This window comes from Dryas octopetala, unplaced genomic scaffold, assembly GCF_963921425.1.
Source record: "Dryas octopetala unplaced genomic scaffold, drDryOcto1.1 SCAFFOLD_76, whole genome shotgun sequence".
Taxonomy (NCBI): Eukaryota; Viridiplantae; Streptophyta; class Magnoliopsida; order Rosales; family Rosaceae; genus Dryas; species Dryas octopetala.
This window is the reverse complement of record NW_028234402.1, coordinates 1-11,686: the sequence shown is the minus strand read 5'-3', so window position 1 is coordinate 11,686 and position 11,686 is coordinate 1. Positions and strand designations below refer to the sequence as shown.

The following is an 11,686-nucleotide window of genomic DNA, read 5'->3' as shown; positions in this document are numbered from 1 at the left end:
TGTATGGGCTGAAGCAAGCTCCAAGAGCTTGGTATGAGAGACTCTCTCATCACTTGTTGTCCAATGGGTATCAAAGAGGGTCGGTTGACAAGACCCTATTTGTAAAAAGGTTAAAAAATGATGTCTTGATTGCTCAAGTTTATGTGGATGATATTGTTTTTGGTTCAACTTCAGATTTTCATGTTAAAAGATTCATTGATGTAATGTCTAGTGAATTTGAAATGAGTCTAGTTGGTGAAATGAATTTCTTTTTAGGGCTTCAAGTCAAGCAAGTAGATAGTGGAATATTTATCTCCCAATCTAAGTATGCTAGAAACTTGGTCAAAAAGTTTGGGCTTGAGTCTTCCAAAGTGGCTACTACTCCAATGAGTAAAAGCTCCAAACTTCATAGGGATCCAAGTGGTAAGCAAGTGGACCAAACCTTGTATAGAAGCATGATAGGAAGTCTCCTCTACCTCACAGCTAGTAGACCGGACATATCATTTGCGGTAGGTGTGTGTGCTAGGTTCCAAAGTGATCCCAAAGAATCCCATTTATTTGCAACCAAAAGAATCATCAAATATGTAAGTGGGACTCTTGACTATGGGTTGTGGTATACCCATGATACCAACATTAAATTGGTTGGATTTAGTGACTCCGATTGGGCTGGGTGTAGTGATGATTTGAAGAGCACCTCGGGTGGTGCTTTCTATGTTGGGAATAACTTAGTGTCGTGGCATAGCAAGAAACAGAATTCTGTCTCTTTGTCGACTGCTGAAGCTGAATACATAGCAGCAGGGAGTTGTTGTACACAACTTATTTGGATGAGGCAAATGTTAGCCGATTATGGAATTGATGAGAAAACTTTTCTCATCTATTGTGATAACATGAGTGCTATAGATATCTCCAAGAATCCGGTGCAACACACTAGAACCAAGCATATTGACATAAGACATCATTTCATTCGAGATCTTGTGGAGAGTGGAACTCTTACTTTGACTTTTGTTCCTTCCGAACAACAATTTGCAGACATCTTTACAAAAGCTCTAGAGAATCCAAAGCACATTAGTCTTCGGAAGTCAATTGGCATTTGTACACATGCATGAGTCTTTGTAGTTAAATGTGCTTCATTGTTTAAGTTTCTTTTATTTGGTTAAGTAGTTTTTTTTTCGTTTCAAGAAAATAACCACCTTGAAAGGTCTTAACATTACGTGTCCCACTCTCATTGATATTCAAAAAGGTTCTTGCATAACATGAGTCATGTCAATAAGCATAATCCCTCCTTCTTGTCAAATGTTAGCCTTGAGATTTTTTTTGTTATTTAACACTTTGTCATAATCAATCAAACTTGTTAAATGCTTTTCAATGACAATTTGTTTGAGGATGCAATTTAGCCTTTCAATATAATTTCTCCTTTATGACCTATTTTCAGCTAAGTTTTCCTCATTTGAACAAATGTGCACCATACAAAAATCACAAAAAAAAGAAGTGTGACCAAAGAAGTCACGGCCCTAGGGAGACATAAGGTGTTTTTATGATGTTCTAGGGTAAAGAGTCGCAAAATTGGACCAATTCATTGCACTTAACTTGGGATGTGCCTAAACAAAACAAATGAAAATAATTTTCTCAAAGCCATTGTCATGAGTTGAAAATCTTTGCTTTCAAGATTTGTTCACAAACTAGAAATTCTCTTGAGTGGTTAAATTCTAATCTCTTGTTGGGGATGAAAATTATTTAACCTCTTTGGTTGTCTTTGACATTGTTTTTACATCTTGAACAAGTCTTGAATGCTAGCATTGACCTCCCTATATCCCAAATATGCTTATTTTCTTGCACAAAATTTGCAATCTTCATTTTCCATATCTAGTAGAGTGTTGACATTGGTGGTTAATTCTTTTAAAGTGTGTTTGTTGTTTTGTCAAATTTGTTTTGTCAAAAATAAAATCCCTGAAGCACATCTAACTCATAGATTTCGTTTGTGTGTCATTGCTTCCAATTCTCTAAGGATTCCTCTATTTTTTTATGTTCCAGTACGCAGTTTGTTCATTTTGACGAGTCCCACAATCGTCAAACACAGAGTCATTTTCACAGGACCATTCTGCACCTTGGATTACTGTTCATTAAAGGGCATTTCAGACTTTTCTGCATACCTATGTTCTTCTCTAGCTGTCCCTCATATTACATGTCTATATTCTGCAAGCCCGGTATCAAGATGTTGCATTTAGGGGGAGTTTGTCTTTAGGGGGAGTTTGTCTTTAGGGGGAGTTTGTCTTTGGGGAAGTTAGAATCTTATGGAATTTACTCTTTGAGCATGTATTTTTCTCTTGCATATCTCTCCAATTTTCTGTGCTTTTGAACTGAATTGTCTTTTATAACTGACCTTTTGTCTTTCCATGACAAAAAGGGGGAGAATGTATTGGTTGATGTACATTGGTTGTTGTTTAATCTCCATTGCTTGCTGCGTTTAAACTGCATACTATCATATTTTGTGTTGTGCAAGTTCTTCTTCTTGCAGGTACATTATAACAAGTGTTGGGCTGTGTGTTGAGAGTCTTGTGAGGTGAATGGGTTATTGTTTTGTCAAGGAAAGCCAAAGGGGGAGATTGTTAGCTTCTAGGATTTGTTAATGTTGGCTATTTTCCGTGTCAAAACAATTGTATTAATTTGTATTTATTCACTCACAAGCTCTAGGCTAGATTTAGGACAAGGTCTACTGCTTTGAAGAAGTCAAGAATGAACAAGTCACAAGGTATACTGCACTTCATTCATTTCATGAAATTAACAGATTTTTGTCTATTTGACTAGTCATTCACTGATCATAATGAACACTGTTTTTCACGTACAGTGACTGTTACTTAAGTCACAGTTGCTACAGTGGGTCATTTCGGGTTTTGCTTTTTAAGCCCAATTCTTTGAAAGCCCATATTCTGTTTAGTATTAGACATGCATGTGCACAGCACATGACTTGGTTCCCCCAATGTTTTCAAATCAGATCTGATTCATCTTTCCCATTCACGCACACACACTATTCATCATCTTCTTCATTCTGATTTTTAAATACAAAATTCCTTTTGACTGCTGCTTATTTCTATCCTTAGTAAATACTAGGATACCCCTCTAGGACAAAGGGAATATGCCCTTCATCCGTCTCTTGTGGACAGCCATTGATTGGCTTCCACGTGGCATGGGCGAACATGCCTCTTGCGTGAGTGTGTACGGGTATATGGGCTGTTTTGGGTTCAGATCTTTTGTGGTGTGGATGAGCAATTTTAGAGCGTGAATTCTTGGGTCTTCACTGCTGGGTATTTTCATGTGAAGTGCTCATCTTCATAATTTTCAGAAAATGGTTTTTAAATCTTGATAAATCACAAAGAGATTTTCTGAACTTGTTTTTGTAAAATCTGAAATTCTATATGGGTTTGAGTGCTTAAATGTCTTCATACATTCTTCAAACACATTCATTTTAGATTTAAGTTGAAGGATTCAATATTGATCTTTTCATGCCGATAGCTTGAGAAGGTTGATCTTTGTTTGTGAATCCTACATTTGCATATCATGTTCATGCATTGATGAAACCATTGAGCTTGGTGCGGATTGGTGCCATGAGTTGATGAGCTTGGAGAGGAGCTGCCTTCTTCATGAATGACCATCTGCCTTGCGTATGGAAGTTGCACAAAATGGGTAAGATAGCTGCCACTTAGTCTAGGACTTAGTGATTGAGCTTGTGTGCTGAGTACCCTCTTTTTTATTGAACTTCTGATTTAGTGGATTGCCTGGTCAGCTGGATAGACCCCCAGTTTTTACCCTTTGTGGTTTTTCTGGGTGAACATCTTGTGTGTTTCTGTCTTCCCTATTTGTGTTGTTTTGATTACTGACTCACTCATCTTTTAAACACAAATCTGTACTGGAGCTATTTGCTTAAAATTGATATATGCTTTATATAACTGTTTAGATAATCACACACCACTATAGTTTTGGATAACACTGGGATGCCTATTGTGATGGGTCCTCTGAGTGTATAGGATGTCACTTGATCCTAGGTGTGTTTGATTTGTGTTGTTTTACTGAAGTGACTTTTGGTTTTTAGAAGTCAATGTGGAGTTTCACATTTTTATTACTGGACTGTCTGAGTTGTGTTTGGTTGACTAGTTCGTGAGTGATCACATAAACAAAAAATTGGGGTCCGATCACTGAAAGTGAAATTAATCAAGATAATTGAGTGAATAGATCACCTAAATTAAACTTTCACAAACTAAATGGACCAAAATGGTCATTTGCCTAAATTCTATATATACCCAACTAAACGCTTTCATAAGATAATATTTTGTCCCAAAACTTCTTATATTTTGCACCTTAAGAAAATTATAAATAAACTTTAAAAAAAAAAAAAAACAGAAAAGTCCAATTCCCACCTCTTAAAAGATGGTCAATAACATTCGAGTTCTTAAGAAACGACCTGTAGAATAATATTAGCAACTTTAATTTTGACTTCTTGAGCAGGCCAGACACCATGCACTTGAAAAGAACTAGAGCATGGTTCACTTTTCTCCAAATTTCTATATATAAACCATATATCTTCGATCATTTTTAATGCAACTGTTAAGACCACTATCATTGTATTGTTGTTATTCATTTACGTATTTAAATACAGTCTGCATATATGCAAGTGAACAATATCTTGACTTCCTTTTTAAATTGTTGAGTACTGGTAGAAATCAAAGTTCATTATATGCATATAGCTTCAAAACTTCTAATATTTGATTGTTGAAACCAGGCTTTTCTTGTTGGGAAGGATTTTGGAGCTGTTCCTGCCTACTTAGTAGCTGCTCTCCACCCAGAGCGGGTAACTGGCATCGTAACACTTGGTGTTCCTTTCACTCTACCAGGTCCCTCTACTGTCCAAAATCATCTCCTTCCTCCAGGCTTTTACGTAACAAGGTGGCAGGTATATGTTGAGACGAAGTCGATCCTCACTAATTGGTTTTGAGTTTGATGCTTCAGTTTCTTCAGTATATATCTTTTTTCTATCAACATCTTCATTTTCTCGATAAAGCTTTTCATCCCGGAATCTGTTATAATAATATTTCTAAGTTCTTACGTATGTACCTAATTTCAGGAACCAGGGCGGGCAGAAAAAGATTTCGGCCGCTTTGATGTCAAGAGTGTAATAAGGAACATCTACATTCTCTTCTCTGGAAGTGAGGTCCCAGTAGCTGCTGAAGACCAAGAAATCATGGATTTGTTTGACCCAACCACTCCTCTACCACCATGGTTTTATGAGGAAGATCTTGCAGTCTATGCATCTCTGTATGAGAAATCTGGATTCCGTTTTCCATTGCGAGTTCCATACAGGTAGATATTGTCCTAGTCCAACATATGATGCTAATTAGTCTCCCCAAAATGCGTACCCGAAAAACCATATAATCTAATTCTCTTGTTGATGCAGAACTCTGGCAACGGATTGCGGTTTAACTGATCCAAAAGTCTCAGCTCCATCACTATTTATCATGGGTGAGAAGGACTACGTCTTAAAATTTCCAGGGATGGAGGACTACATACGATCTGGGGCAATGAAGCATTTTGTGCCTGATTTGGACATTACATTCATTGCAGAAGGGTGTCATTTTGTGCATGAACAATTTCCAGAGCAAATTAATCAGCTGATTATCGGTTTCCTTGACAAGCATAGTATCTAATATAGATGCTCAATGTGCCTGGGAACAATATAATTTAGGAGAAGAAAATAATGTCATATATATGTGTGGCATATGCTAAAAAGGCTTGGTCTTTACATTACAATTTGGGAATAAAGAAACTCTTGCTCCTGTCATTCTATCTTGTGTCATCTCCACATGATCAGCTCGTTCTGAAAATATATGCATATGACTTTCGATTTCCTGCTTGATAGAAAAATTCTCTTTGTGCGTGACAACACGTGCCAATAAGTTAGTTTATATTCAAGATAAAACAGACAAACACTTTGTTAATCAAAAGGACAGTTTGTGCATGTCAAGTGCGTTAATGGTTGGCGATGCAAATGCAGATGGAGCTGTCAAGTACTGCTCGGCGTGATCGGTAGCTGCATCTGCATTTGCATCTACAGTTAGTGTTCCATTTTTTTTTCTTGTTTTTTTAATTGATTTAATATTTGTGGGATTGATTAAGAAATTTTATTGATTGAAGATTCAAAATTAGTGTTTTTTTATTGAGAATATATAAGGCATTGTAATATTCAATATTGTAACTGAAAATGTAGTTAATGTCAAACACAAATATACTGCGGAGCACTCAACAATAATTTTTATTCTTGATGTAATTAAAGTACCCTTATATTTATTGAAAATATATTTCCCCTCTCGTGCATGCCGACGAGGTAGTTTATATTTAGGGCCAATCACAAATAAATCAATACAACTTTTCACAATTACATATTAATTAATGCACTTTTTCATAATTTTATTTTAGTCATTATTGATCAGAATGAAAAAAGATAAATTATAATAGATTTAAAAACATACATTACTATGTACTGCTACGCAGCAAAATGGCCTAGAGTTTAGCTCCCGGGTTTTGGGCAAAGACGTAAACCCCAAGCCATAAGCTAGCTCTAGAACCCTAATTTTAAACTATAAACCTTAATTATAAACCCTAAACCCATTTATATACCATAAATCTCATTTTTATACCCTAAACTAAATTAAGGGCAAAGTTGTAATTTTATGCCCATAAGTAATGAAAAAAAAGGATGGAAAAATTGGTATTTTCTAACGCACCAAAATACATGACATCATCAAATGGATTAGGTTTAGTGACTAAAGTGAGGTATAATTTCAAAACTTATTGGCTTTTATGGGAAAAGAAAATTTACATTGATCATTATATAATACTAAAATGTTATATTGATTAAATGTAATTTCTTATTATATTTATGAGAAAAGTTTAGCTAAAGGACTCCAACTATATTCAATGTTCCTATTTAGAACATGAATTTCACTTTGTATCAACTAATAATTGAAACTTTCATTTTGTGTCAATTAAGGACCTCGTTTTTTTTTTTTCAATTTTTTTCTCAACTTTGATCCGACGTTGGACCCATCAAACCTCCACCAAACGCAGAAAATTTATACTGGTTTAAAGCTATGCATCTTCTCTTTACAACTATATAAAGAACACCCAAATTGAACCTCTACAACTCCAGATAATGGCTAAAAAGTAGGGTACCCGAAACTGTCCAATTTTCCAGAATTTTTTCAAAAGTCGTATTGGACAGTTTCGGGCACCCTACTTTGGGGCCGATTATTTGGAGTTGTAGAGATCTGATTTGAGTGATCATTATATGGTTGTAAAAAGGAGATGCATAGCTTTAAATCCAGTATAAGTTTGCTGAATTTGGTTGAGGTTTGATGAGTCCAATGTAGGGCCAAAGTTGATATAAAAACTAAAAAAACATGGTCCTTATTTAACGCAAAATGAAATTTCAGTCCTCAGTTGACACAAAGTGAAATTCATTTCCTGGATAGGGACATGAGATATAGTTGAAGTTCTTTAGCTAAAATTTTTCCAAAGAGATAATATATTTTCTGTGTGATGCACAAGTTTAGAACTTTGGGGCCGATTATTTGGAGTTGTAGAGATCCGATTTGAGTGATCGTTACATGGTTGTAAAGAGGAGATGCATAGCTTTAAATCCAGTATAAGTTTGCTGAATTTGGTTGAGATTTGATGGGTCCAATGTAGGGCCAAAGTTGATATAAAAACTAAAAAACAGGGTCCTTATTTAACACAAAATGAAATTTCAGTCCTTAATTGACACAAAGTGAAATTCATTTCCTAGATAGGGACATAAGGTATAGTTAAAGTTCTTTAGCTAAAATTTTTCCATAGAGATAATATATTTTCTGTGTGATGCACAAGTTTAGAACTTGTTTATTTTACAACTCACAATGATCGACTTGGATTATTATGTTATGAGAAGGCCAATCAGACTGCACAATCTATCCGGAATTCAATTGGAACCTTGGGCATCCTCCCCACATGCAGCAACTAGCATTAAATTGTCCAAACCAAAATTTTAATTTATTAATTAACTATTGGGGTGTGATTTGGATTGAAAAATTGGAATGTTTCTGTAAATTCCGATCCGAAAAATTTCGAAGCCATTCCGATCCGATCGATATTTCTGAAATTATGCTAATTGATTCCGTATTTATATTAATATTAATATTATATATTTTATAGTTTATGATTCCGTACAAACACTACCTCCTTGTTTCCATGCAATTAAAACTTACTGGATTATTTTTTTCCTGCTTTTCTAGATTTTTTTAGAATTAATTACTCTAGGATGCATGACACGCATCCTAGTTAAGCTGCACTACACATATTTTTAAAATTTAACAATAAGGTTACTTTTGTAACCTCTAGGTCACTTAGGTAAATGCAGTAGCCATCTGTCCACTTTGTCATGAGCATTGCAGCATAGAAAAAGTCAGAGAACCTCATAATCCACAGCATCTTAGCCTTCTTAGTCTTAGCCCTCCGCTTTCTCTCTCTCTCTCTACCATCGAAGGCGAACCCCAGCCCAGCCCAGCCACGATGAACAAACTCTACTTTGCACTACCGCATGCTCTGCTCTTCCCCTTCTTCTTCTCCTCCTTCTCTCTCCTTCTCTCTCTCTCTCTCTCTCTCTCTCTACCTCACTCTATTATGGTCTGGGACTGAGAAAAGGTGAAACTGGGAAAGAGAAGAGGGAGCACTGGCAGTAGGTGACTTGTAAGCTTTTCAGTTCACAGAGATTTGCTCTATGCTTTTCAGTTTTCGTTTTTGTTGTTGTGCAGTTTCAGTTAACTTGTATGCTTTGGTTTTCTAGTTATTTTGTTTAATTTCTGGTTTTCTAGGTATGGAAGGCATGAAGTATTCTAGATGCAATTATGATGAAGAGGGAGTGATGCTTGGTTTGCTGGAAAGTACTACATTTATGGTCGTTTTAGTTGTCTGGTGCAGTTTCAATTTCAGTTCGCAGTTTCAGTTTATTGTAAAAGTAACAAAGAAGAAAATTAGAATAGAAAACCCATAAATTTCATGTTTTTTTCAAATTTAGAAGTAGATGAATATGGGTTTAGGGTTACCTTGAGTCAAATTTTGCAGATTTTGTGTTGATGATGTTCTGATTTTTCGAAATTTTCTATTTACTGTAACAGTGTCTTTGCTTTTGGGAAAGTGAAATATGAACAATTATTTTGGCATATGGTATTGTGTCCTTATTGGTGGCGTCTGGATGTTAGGCCTTCTAGAATGTTACTTGCAAGTTAAATTTGTGGGCTTGGGTAGTGCTTTTAGGTTAATTTTTTTAGTTGTTAGTATTTTGGAATTAACGGAATTTTTTTTTCTAGTATAATATGGTTCTCGATGTTATTTAAATTAATATTTTGTATATTTTTTTAAAATTTTGACATATACTTTAATTACATTCTAATATAAACATTGAAACGCATCATAATCTTTTGTCAAATCTGAAGATGCTCTAATAAATATTTCAAAAATAAGAAAAAGTGAAAAATTCTGATTTTTATCTAAAAGTTCCGAAATGTGATATTTTGAAAAAATTCAAAAATTCCGAGAAATCCAAAAAATTCCGAATCGGAATGAGATACTGTAATTCCAATTTTTTTTTAATTAAAATTGAAACACCATATTTCTAATCCCATCCGGCCAAAACACACCCTTAATTAACTATAATGTTATTATAGTCAGAAATCTCAAAGTGAGTAACAGTAATCTAATATTCCAATAAGAGTCCCCTTTTCAAACTTTTGAATAAGAAGTGGAAAATTATAATTTCATTCTTATCCTACTTATATTGGGATGCAGACTTGTAGTTTGAGAATATTTACTTTTATACTCAAGGTCATAGTTTGAATTCATTTTCTTTCTTTGGCCTCTTTTGTAACAAAAAGAAAGATCACTTGTATTTGATTGAAGTTCGACTCTTAATCTCTCATCATTTGGAAAAATTATTCTTGATATTGTCATGTACATAGAATAATATTTTCATTTTCAGATAAATAAACTCAAAATTGAATTAATTACTCTAGGATTAATGATAGTCATACCATTTACCCTATAATACACCTATTTTTAAAATGTAATAATAAGGTTAAATATTTAACAATTAGGTTAGTCACCTAACCCACACACGTTCAACATAGTGTTCAGACTCTTCCAGAACAAGAGATCTTCAAACTTGTTGCAATCTTCTTCACTTTTCTCCATTTTCGATCTTTGACAATTTTGCACAACGATCTTCTTTGATTTTGCTCATCGATCTTCTTCGATTTCGCACATCATTTATCTTCGATTTCGCATATCAACTTCTTTAAATTCGCACGTCGATCTTCTTTTCTCTTCTCAATTTCTCTTCAGTGATTTCTCACGTAGTTTGATCTTCTTCGATTTCTTGATTCAATCTAAGTTTTTCACGCAATTTGATCTTCTTTGATTTCTTGATTCAATCTAAGTTTTAAGGCATGGTTTGCTTTCTTTGTATGGAATATTTTTTTATTTTTTTATTTTATTATTATTATTTTTTTTTTTTTCTATTTTTGCTTTTCAAATTTGTTGATCGATCTTCTTTTCTCTTCTCAATTTCTCTTCAGTGATTTCTCACGTAGTTTGATCTTCTTCGATTTCTTGATTCAATCTAAGTTTTTCACGCAATTTGATCTTCTTTGATTTCTTGATTCAATCTAAGTTTTAAGGCATGGTTGGCTTTCTTTGTATGGAATATTTTTTTATTTTTTTATTTTATTATTATTATTTTTTTTTTTTTCTATTTTTGCTTTTCAAATTTGTTGATCGATATATGTCTTTATTTCGCGCTCAAATTTGTAACTGATTGCATTGAAGTCAATTTCTATAATCAAATTTTCAAATTTATTTTTGCTGTAGCTACAATTTCCGTTTGATTTTCAATTCTGTAGATCGATATTTATCTCTATTTTACGCTCAGATTGGTAGCTGATTTTGCAGAGAAACCATCAGTGAGGACTATGCTATAAATTCCAAGAGAATGACTACATACTTAGTGGAATTTTGCGTCCAATTTGGATGCTACCACCAAACCGGAAGGTCCAAATTTCATAAAGGAACAATGTTTCAGACCAGGTGAGTCCACTTGTAATAGTTTCCCTTGACAAATATAGCACCTGATGTGAATAATCTACGAGTCCAGAGGTGGAAAATTATTAGCAAACAGGAAAACTGAACTGTACTCTTCGCTATATGCTTAAGGTAGAAAATTGCATCACATGTGTGGGAAGAGTGACTTATTTCCCCTGTTATGTCATACTTCAGAGTGAAACTAGAATACAACCCACCTAAGGCATAACTGCAACTATATTTGATTCTCAAAAGGCTGTAAGGATTGTACATCTCATCTATTGTTTGTAGTGCATACTCTAATTCATCATGCATAATTGCAGAATATGAACTAGGCAAGCCACCGATTCAAAGGCAATGTAGAAAAGAAAGGAGAAAGGATTTCACAAAAGCAATATCTATAAACACATGATATACCTGTGAATGTGAACCATGTTGCACCATCTACTAACCTTATGTTGCTGACAAGTTTTTCCACAAGAGCTAAAGGTATTTTCATGATCTTGGAGGTCCCAAGAGCGAAGTTCTTAAATATACTTCTTTCTCATTT

At 34.5% G+C, this 11,686-nt stretch overlaps 1 protein-coding gene and 1 pseudogene across 1 annotated transcript; both read left to right on the top strand.

Annotated features, from left to right (window-relative positions):
* The first annotated feature begins 203 nt into the window (after nucleotides 1-203).
* On the top strand, nucleotides 204-1,029 carry LOC147272949 (secreted RxLR effector protein 161 pseudogene; annotated as a pseudogene).
* A 2,083-nt stretch (nucleotides 1,030-3,112) lies between these two features.
* Nucleotides 3,113-5,809, top strand: LOC147272948 (epoxide hydrolase 2-like). The gene is made up of 4 exons (XM_086228679.1): nucleotides 3,113-3,184; nucleotides 4,754-4,924; nucleotides 5,096-5,331; nucleotides 5,426-5,809. Exons 1-4 carry the CDS (start codon nucleotides 3,113-3,115, stop codon nucleotides 5,673-5,675), a joined length of 729 nt encoding a protein of 242 aa, XP_086084805.1. The 3' UTR covers nucleotides 5,676-5,809.
* The last annotated feature ends 5,877 nt before the right edge of the window (nucleotides 5,810-11,686 follow it).